Source organism: Lolium perenne, chromosome 4, assembly GCF_019359855.2.
Source record: "Lolium perenne isolate Kyuss_39 chromosome 4, Kyuss_2.0, whole genome shotgun sequence".
In the NCBI taxonomy this organism is placed as follows: domain Eukaryota; kingdom Viridiplantae; phylum Streptophyta; class Magnoliopsida; order Poales; family Poaceae; genus Lolium; species Lolium perenne.
The window spans coordinates 330,282,470-330,291,979 of NC_067247.2; the positions used below are offsets into that span (position 1 = coordinate 330,282,470).

Consider the following 9,510-nt stretch of genomic DNA (forward strand, 5'->3'; position numbering starts at 1 on the left):
CCGCGGTAAAATCTCTGAATGCCGTAATCTTTTACGAAGATAAGTCCCCGGGATCCGTCCTGTGCGGCGTGGTATCGCACCCGAATGCGCTCTACTACTTTATCCGTGTCAACAGACGCGAAGAAAAAATCCTAACGGACGTGTTAGGTACTCGATAAAATTCAACTGGAATTCGGCATATGGTAAGACCTTAAGCGGCGCATGTCGAATTAAGCCAGTATCCCAAGGTCAAGTCCAGGGACTTGACCTTGAAGTAGGTTTTTGCGGGATAGCCACAAGAGAAATTAACTGGTACCTGATCCGTCAGATGAACCAGCCCCATCTACCATTATCCCTGTACACGATATAAGTACTTCGAGCAAAAATATTACAAAGATTCATAGAACTTATGGATTTGTTTTACAATGGAGATTTTACTCGACTCTACGATTCAAGCAAAATCTCGAGGGCTACTGACATAGGCATCTCAGATGGGCCTGTCGAATAAGGTACCCCGGGATAACTGAAGGCCCACAACCCGAAGTTTATGAAGCTCGGAAGCCCAGCAAACATTGATATGGAAAATAGATATATTAGGAAGTCTTGTTGTAATACGGGAAGGACTCGTGTAAACCTTCCAAACATTGTAAACTTGCACAATACGAAAGCCTCGGCTCCACCTCCTATATAAAGGGGAGCCGAGGGAGAAAGAAATGATCGAATCATTGTCAACACACACCCTAGTTTTTCATAGTCGAGCACCTTTTCGGCTGAAACCTTCGAGACTTTCCGCGAAACCCTAGTCTACAACTTGTAGGCATTGACAAGTTAATACCTTGTCAGGCGGCGAGGTCAAGGGAGATCGATATAAATGGTGAGACGTCGGCAATAGTATCGGCGAGAGAGAGAGAGAGAGAGAGAGAGAGAGAGAGAGAGAGAGAGAGAGAGAGAGAGAGAGAGAGAGAGAGAGAGAGAGAGAGAGAGAGAGAGTTGAGGATGTTGGGGATGACATTGGTGTATAGTAGTGGAGGAGGAGGAGTAGGAGGAGGATGGCGCGCCGGTGGAGCGGAACTTGGCCATGGAAAAGAGAGGCCGCGTCAGCGGCGGGGGTGGTGTTGGCGGCGGAGCCATGCTGAGGGCGGAAACCTAGGTGTATGATACCATAAGGTTGGCCATAGTGCTAGTATCTTAAGTAGTATCATGCATCCTAGACCCACAAAAATGCTGATGTGACATATAATTAAGAAGGAGAGATATGATTAGAGTAACATAGGTGAATATTGTATCATAGCGCACATTACGAGAAAAGTTAGTGCTAAATAGATCTTGTACACATAGTATTTGTATTAAGATTCTACAAAACAATAAATTTAGAAGATTATTATGATACTACTCTATAATACCACCCACTATAGAGATAGTATCATAGACAAGTATCATATGCATGATACTACTATATGATACTATGCACTATGATCAACCTAATAATTGAAAAATATTACTTGCATAGATTGTTGCCTCAATGGGCTGTTTATATAGAGTACAAACCTTAGAGAACAAAGATAATAGAGATAGATTACAACTCAAACTACTAAACCGGTATATACTTTAATACTTAGTAGTATTAAATTGATGGGAACCAATGTTCTACGGGAGGAGCTTGAGCGAGTCAACCCTTTTCGAGGCACTTCACAACAGGTTTCCACTACGCATTTGTTAGTCCCTGGCCATATTAACTAAACATATAATGCTGTTGTGATCCTTGGCTTCTCATAGCTTTGCCGGTGCGCATTCGCCGTGTGGGCCAGCCCGTAGTACTACTTCGTAGGAAAAAAAATTAACCGTTCAGCTGGACCAGTCCACGGCCGTACCCTGACTGCTCTCTCTCCTGTGCTCCCCCTACAGGCTAGGGTTGCCGCCGCCGGCCGCCGCCCCCTCCCCCACCCCTCATCCCCTCCTCCTCTCCGTTGTTGCCCCCGTCATCCGCGAGCGCTCTGGCGACACGTCCCGATGGACGCCGGGAGCTCCAGGCGCCGCTCGTGGCCCGGCGCCGCGCCTTCTCCCTCCCGCAGCTCTCATCGGGGCCTCCCCCTCGGCGGCGCCGGCGAGGTCAGGCAGCTGCACGAGGCGGACAAGCTGCGCCTTCTCCTTGAGGGTGCCGTGGGGCAGGGACGACTACCGGACGAGCCTTCCTCTACGGCGCCTGCTCGGCTTTGTGCCCTGTCCCGCATGCGCGAGATCCGGCGAGATCTTCGTCGAGGAGGAAGGAGGCACCGGCGTTGCGACGACTGGGCTTGGCGCCTCCATCGATGGTGCGTCGTTGTTCCGTATCTTCTGGATGTTTTTCCCGTAGTTGGCCCATCACGGTTCTCTCCTCCTGGAGCCCACACAACCAAATACAGCTGGTTTCTAATTTGGCTTACGTTGGCAGGGATTGATCTTGGTTCCAACTTACTAAGGGCATGCCCAATGCACTGCCCTAGAGCTACTGCCTCACACCTTTAACTAGGTTTGGGTGGTCCAAAGTAGGTTCGGATGAGGAGGCAGCCTCCTATTCAAGAAGTGGGATGTTAAGCCCGCCTCCATCGATGGTGCGTCGTTGTTCCGTATCTTCTGGATGTTTTTCCCGTAGTTGGCCCATCACGGTTCTCTCCTCCTGGAGCCCACACAACCAAATACAGCTGGTTTCTAATTTGGCTTACGTTGGCAGGGATTGATCTTGGTTCCAACTTACTAAGGGCATGCCCAATGCACTGCCCTAGAGCTACTGCCTCACACCTTTAACTAGGTTCGGGTGGTCCAAAGTAGGTTCGGATGAGGAGGCAGCCTCCTATTCAAGAAGTGGGATGTTAAGCCCAAAAAGCATGCTTTTTGGAGAGAGAAGGAGATACATAGTGTCATATTTGCGGGGTCCCTTCTCTCTTTTTTCTGACTAAAGTTGTAGCTTCCATTGGAGAGATAAAATTAACCATGTTGCTTCTGACAACTTTTTTACATGGAGCAGCTAGTTGTGTATGCCACCATTGCTCATGCCCTAAGGTACTGTATCTCCCGAAAGAAAGTGTGAACGAAGACAGGTTAATGTCGGTAAGAAAATCAGTCTGCTAGAGAATAAATCCATGACAACCATGTTTTTTTTGTGAAGTTTTCTTGGTCCATGTATTTTTCTCAAAATTCCATTGAGATAGTAGCATCTGTTTGTTTTGTCTGTCTACGTGAAGAAACGCAAACCTCTTCTAATTGTCAATCAAGAAATATGAATAGATTCACGGTTTTTCTTTACTTTTATCTGCACTGGCAATGATCTTTCAAGAGTTTTGTCATGGGTAAGTGGTCTCGGCTTTGTTGAGGCCTCTGCACAGTTTTACATGACATAGAGCATGCGGCAGTCACCATTCTAGACAGATGGAAAGTTACAGTAGAAGATAAGCAAGCCAAGAATGTGGTTCCGGTGAAGTATATGAACAATTATCTAGGTAGGTGCAAAGATTTAGTTTATCGGGGCAGTTTATCCAAGTAACTTACTTTTCCATGGTGACATGTATCGGTTGTGATGCAAAGGTTGCACTTGACATTCATAATCTCCGTGAGGAAAATCCTGAAAACTTCTACAGCCAGATAATTCCTCTACTTAATTGTAGCAGCCTCATAGAGGAGATCAGCTGAGCATCATTGACATTTCCCCCTCCTGGTGCTTAGATTTATAAGTGTATTACCTAAATAAACTTATTAGTGCTCCTTCAGTTCTCTTTGGCAAGGTCGATTTAGCTACGCAAGTGACATTTTTCTTCTTCTGTGTTGTGTTTCAGTTCCTCAACAAGGTGCTACATTCAAGGGAAGGTGCGAAGAGCATGATTGACAGGACATTTGTAGACCTTCTTTGGCAAGTTAGGTTAGAGGTTTATGGAGCTGAGATTGATATAATAGAGGTTTGATAAGAAAAATCTTTGCGACTATTCTATCAAGTCTTCCTTACACAACATTTCTCATATTGCCCAAAATGCGTTGGGCTGCTGGAGCCACCCCCGACGTGCGTCCGCGGACCGACGCAAACGCACGCGCACATACATTTTGGTCATCCGAAATACGTAGGCCCGCTGGAGATGCCCTTGACCCAAGGTGATGCGTTGGTCAAAAATGAGCACGACCGACGACGCGCTTGTTGAACCGAGCATGACTTTTCTTGGTTTTGCCAACAGTACACAAATTTGTGTGTTCACGCCTATCATGCATGGTATAGTTTCTTGCATTTATATATCCATCCAGACTCATTTTCTTATTTTATAAGAGAATATTTTTTAGCACTTCAAGGTTGTTTCGAGATCGGAAGTGAAAAATATAGACGTGATAATGATGCATGTTGGTCAGTGATTAACTTGCTTTAGTGTTCAATATCCTCTCCAGTACCTGCTATGCATCCATTGACCTATGTGAATCTTGAGTTGATCTCTGTTATATACGTAATAATATGTAATTCTGCAATATACTTGGACAATAAGCCTATGCTCGGTGGATTCATGTGTGTTATGTACTCTCTTTGTGTAGTATTTCAAAGATACACTAGAGATAAAGAAGATTTTGGCTTTGAAGTTAAAGATGTCGCACATTGGAGCTTTTCAAAATGTTGTGCTCCTACTAAAAACAGAGCACATATTCCGTATTGGGTTTGGGTCAGGTATCATCACTCTGTATAGCAAACTGCCGCAGTGTTGAATAGGCATGATCTACCTGTGGTTTCTACACTCACTGAATAACTTTAATCTGATTGGATTTCTCTAACGAATGATGATCTTGGATATGTACAAATGAAGATGGATTGTCATGTGACTGAAGAGGGTCCCCTTAGATCTGCTGCTGAAACCTTCCCTCTGAGGATACAGAGATGGGATGAATGATTTTGGCCAACGTCGACCCTTTTGTGTCAAGTTGTTTATTTCCTGTATGAAAGCAATTAAAACTGGGGAAAATATATTGATGTGATATGGCGATCTTTGTGCACCATGGCATTTTTAAAACTATGTATATTTGTATTGTAGTTCTCAGAGGAAATTAAATGAAACTATTGTAATTCAACATCACAAGATCTTGATCAAGATCATTTTTTTGTTATAATGCCTTGCTCCTATGTAATAATAAGAACCTTCTCAGGAAATCAAATATTTCTATGCTGTATTGGTTTCTTTTTTCCTAGACATAAGTGCTTCATATCTTACTTTACCTGATATGACCCACATATTTATACTGCGGTGTATATTGTTTCTCTCAAAACAGATGGCATAATTTTCTTTGGTGATTTTATTCTACGTGCAATATTTGTGCCCTCCAGAAAAGACATTATAAACCTAACAGAGGGGGAAATTTCACGAAAATAACTCATCATTTGCAGTGTCACATGTTCTACCGTAGGTCCATGTGTTGTGTTAATACCTATAGACGTGTGTACTGATTTTTGGAGTATTTAATGTGCCCCTGGTCTACAAGTCTGCATTATGCACATAAAGAGATGAACCGACAATCTAAACGCATGCTACCACATTGGTCAAGCTATGATAGAACGAATTGTGCTACCACAGCGGCCATGCTATGATAGAAAGAATGATAGAACAAATTGCAGGCGGCGCGGCGAAGCGCGCTTCTTCATCTAGTATTCTACAAGTCGGGTTACCGCGACACGTTTCTAACTAGTGACCGGATTGATTTATGTAACATGTTCACACTCTAAACCTAAGATATTTGCGAGCTGCTTAATCAACTTACAGCTAGGGCTTCGATACGTGTAGCCCCATCTCAGGTTGAGATGATTATTAGGCGGTACTGTATCATCTCCTTCATAGAAAGAGAAAGATAAGAGTATCTTTTTCAAAATGTCTGTACAACTGAAAAAACAAATCATATCAGATTATCAGCGGTTGCGAAAAGAAAACTTGCCATTGCCACCGTAGGCAACTCCTTGCTATAAATACCGGTCGCGTCCCCCGGCTTTTTCCTCATCCCCTGCTTCTCGAGCTGCACACCTCATCCCATCGTCTTCCCCATTGTCATCCTATCTCTCCTTTGCGATTAGCAATGGCCAGCCTCGCCGACCTCATTAACCTCGACCTCAGCGACACCACCGACAAGATCATCGTTGAGTACCTATGGTTAGCATCCTCCTCTGCTTTCCATCTGCTCCCGATCTTGACAGAAAAAGAAAGATCCTGCCAAAGATTTAGGATCACACTCTCACGCGAAACTAAACTACTTACATTCTACATACATGATCTTTGATTCTGCTGCAAGCCTAACGCTGAAGTTTTTCTGTCGAGTTTAGTCTGCGTGATCTCGTATCGTCTGTAATTCTTTGTTTCTCTCTGTTCAGGGTTGGAGGAACTGGTGTTGACATCAGGAGCAAAGCAAGGGTGAGTAATTCGATCTAGACACACACTTCTGAAAAATCTCATGAGATACCGGCCGGTGCAACGATTTCTCACCATCCGACTGCTTTTTTTTTCGATCTGAGCAGACGGTGAACGGCCCCATCACCGACGCGAGCCAGCTGCCCAAGTGGAACTACGATGGCTCCAGCACCGGACAGGCTCCCGGAGAGGACAGCGAAGTCATCCTCTAGTATGATCTCGGTTTCCTCACCGCTTCTAATGGTTTTATTTACTTTCTACTCTCTTCTCATGTTTACTTACATGCTATTCTACCTATTTGACTCTGAAGCCCACAAGCCATCTTCAAGGACCCATTCAGGAGGGGTGACCACATCCTTGTAAGCTCCTCTGCCTTTTATCTTCCATGTTTCACACCGAACTTGTTATGCACCATGGCATGGCCTAAAGTAAGAAGAGTGAAGAGGACAGGAAAAGACACAGCATGTACTTCGAAAAAAATACAGTCCTATATTTTTGTAACTTGTAACCTGCCTAAAATCTTGTGTAACGTAGACCCCTTTTACGGTTTTACTAAGTATCGACATCTTATTTTTCTAAGTCTGAATCTTTGATATGGTGGACAAAACAACCAGGTGGAGTGTGTGTGTCCTGTTGTATACAAACCTCAAAAGTCCACAAGTTGCCTTAGCTGGCCCATAACTTTCAGTTCAGAGAGATTCAACTTCTTAGTGGTGATTGGTGCTATTTTAAAAAAATAGGTCAACTGCTTGACAAGCACAACTCATAAATCTTTGCTTAAATAAATAATAAAAGCTTCACCCAATGCAGAACCGATGTTACCACTGTATTTGGCTCTAAATTATGAATATTCTTTGCAGGTTATGTGCGACTGCTACACACCACAAGGTGTGCCAATCCCCACCAACAAGAGGAACAACGCTGCCAAGATATTCGACAACCCTAAGGTGGCAGCTGAGGTGACATGGTACGAATGCTTCTATCCAGATTTCAAGTTATCTTCGTTTTTTTCTGCGGTGTTGTTTCAGTCATGTTCTTGTTTCAAACATACAACATAAAATTCTAAGGAGGAGATTACTACCGGACACTGTACTTTGCATAAGATGAAAAATACAAATATAAATAATGTCCAACGTAAGAGCTAAGAAAAACATTAAAAATTCAGTTCCTGGAAAAGAAAAGCTACTACCAGAAAAGTGATCAGAGCATTTGGCACCTTTGTATCCACTTTCCTGCCTTATCTGTTTTATGATAGCACTAGCACACACAGTAGGCTTATCTCTGAATCCAAAAACAGGTACGGTATCGAGCAGGAGTACACCCTCCTTCAGAAGGACGTGAACTGGCCCCTTGGCTGGCCCATTGGTGGCTACCCTGGTCCTCAGGGCCCCTACTACTGCGCCGCCGGTGCGGACAAGGCGTTCGGCCGTGACATCGTTGACGCTCACTACAAGGCCTGCCTCTACGCCGGGATCAACATCAGCGGCATTAACGGGGAGGTCATGCCCGGCCAGGTACTACACATCATCTTGCAGCAACTTGGTTTCAGAAACACTTCCGGTTGCGTGTGCCGCCAACTCTGACTGTGAACCCGATTCTGCCGTGTGACAGTGGGAGTTCCAAGTTGGCCCGTCCGTCGGGATCGCCGCCTCCGACCAGCTGTGGGTGGCCCGCTACATCCTTGAGGTCAGTGTCCTCGGAATATATTCGATTCTCAGCGAGAAATCACTCAGGTGCAATGCAATTGACTGACTCTGATTTGATGCTGAATTGATGGATTGCAGAGGATCACAGAGGTTGCCGGAGTTGTGCTGTCCCTGGACCCGAAGCCGATCCCCGGCGACTGGAACGGCGCCGGCGCGCACACCAACTACAGCACCAAGTCCATGAGGGAGGCCGGAGGGTTCGAGGTGATCAAGAAGGCCATCGAGAAGCTGGGCAAGAGGCACCCGGAGCACATCGCCGCCTACGGCGAGGGCAACGAGCGCCGCCTCACCGGACACCACGAGACCGCCGACATCAACACATTCAAATGGGTATGGGTCGTCGTCGTCGTCTGCAATTCGCGTGTCTCATCTTTGCTCATACACCTGTAATTGACTGTGACTGGCTTCGACCTGCAGGGCGTGGCGAACCGCGGTGCGTCCATCCGCGTGGGCCGCGACACCGAGAAGGAGGGCAAGGGCTACTTCGAGGACCGCAGGCCGGCCTCCAACATGGACCCCTACGTCGTCACCTCCATGATCGCTGAGACCACGCTCCTCCTCTAAACACACACACACAAAAACCCCAGTATACCTACTTTCGGCAACGATGATTGTTACGTCCTCGACTCTCTCGATCGAGGGTGGTGGTGATGGTTAATTTCTGCAAATTGTCAAAGTTCGCTTAACTGTATTTCGATTCCTTCCCGTACGCAAAGGTCTTCTTTAGCAGTCCTGTCTTTTTTGGGTGTATACTCTTTTGCATAAGAGTCTCCACTAGTGTACACTGAATAATGCTATATTTCCGCATTCTGATAAACGAATTTACGGAACAAGTGATGATTCTGTTCAATCTCCACATGCCCATCTTCTCTGATCTCTTTGGCAATGTCACACTGACGCGAACAAGACTGAAGCACCAATGCTAATTGCAACTAAACCGGCCGTGCCCTACCTCTGGGCTCTGGCTCTCTTTTGCACATTTCGAGCAAGTGTGTGTACTGCAGCCATGAAGTCTTCAAGCATAATACAGAAGCTTGTTGCATCGCAATCAGACCGTGGGGCAAAACGTATCTTATCCTTCCCCATGCTACCAATCGGGGAATATGATCGTCGCGCCTCTTTAATGTTCGACCCTTCTTTTGTTTACGTCTAATAATTGATGATGTGCTCCTATTTGGACACAACCTTTTCCTGCTTTTCTTCAGACGAAAAGATGGATAACAGCAAGCATTCAGCAGTCAGCATCCAACAGATTTGAGTCGTCATACTTGTAACACGCTTCTCCGTCAGATCATGGGGGAAAGGGGAAGAGGATAGCTCACCAATCACGACAAATCAAAAACTGATACATCAGCAGAAGTTACTGCCGGAGTGGTCCAGCAACATTGGAGGGTTAAATTTATCTTGTCCAAGCATCTTGTAAAGGTACT

At 45.5% G+C, this 9,510-nt stretch overlaps 1 protein-coding gene across 1 annotated transcript; it reads left to right on the forward strand.

Annotated features, from left to right (window-relative positions):
- Positions 1-5,953: 5,953 nt before the first annotated feature.
- LOC127296441 (glutamine synthetase root isozyme 1) lies at positions 5,954-8,930 on the forward strand. The gene is made up of 9 exons (XM_051326514.2): positions 5,954-6,119; positions 6,338-6,377; positions 6,482-6,585; positions 6,685-6,733; positions 7,235-7,341; positions 7,672-7,888; positions 7,986-8,060; positions 8,159-8,410; positions 8,498-8,930. The coding sequence occupies exons 1-9, from the start codon at positions 6,046-6,048 to the stop codon at positions 8,642-8,644; spliced, it is 1,065 nt and encodes a 354-aa protein (XP_051182474.1). The 5' UTR covers positions 5,954-6,045; the 3' UTR covers positions 8,645-8,930.
- The last annotated feature ends 580 nt before the right edge of the window (positions 8,931-9,510 follow it).

Coding starts and splice junctions, on each gene's coding strand:
- LOC127296441 (XM_051326514.2), top strand. CDS start 6,046: ATGGCCAGCCTCGCCGACCTCATTAACCTCGACCTCAGCGACACCACC. Junction 6,734..7,234: donor GGAGGGGTGACCACATCCTT/GTAAGCTCCTCT, acceptor TATTCTTTGCAG/GTTATGTGCGACTGCTACAC. Junction 7,889..7,985: donor GGGAGGTCATGCCCGGCCAG/GTACTACACATC, acceptor GCCGTGTGACAG/TGGGAGTTCCAAGTTGGCCC.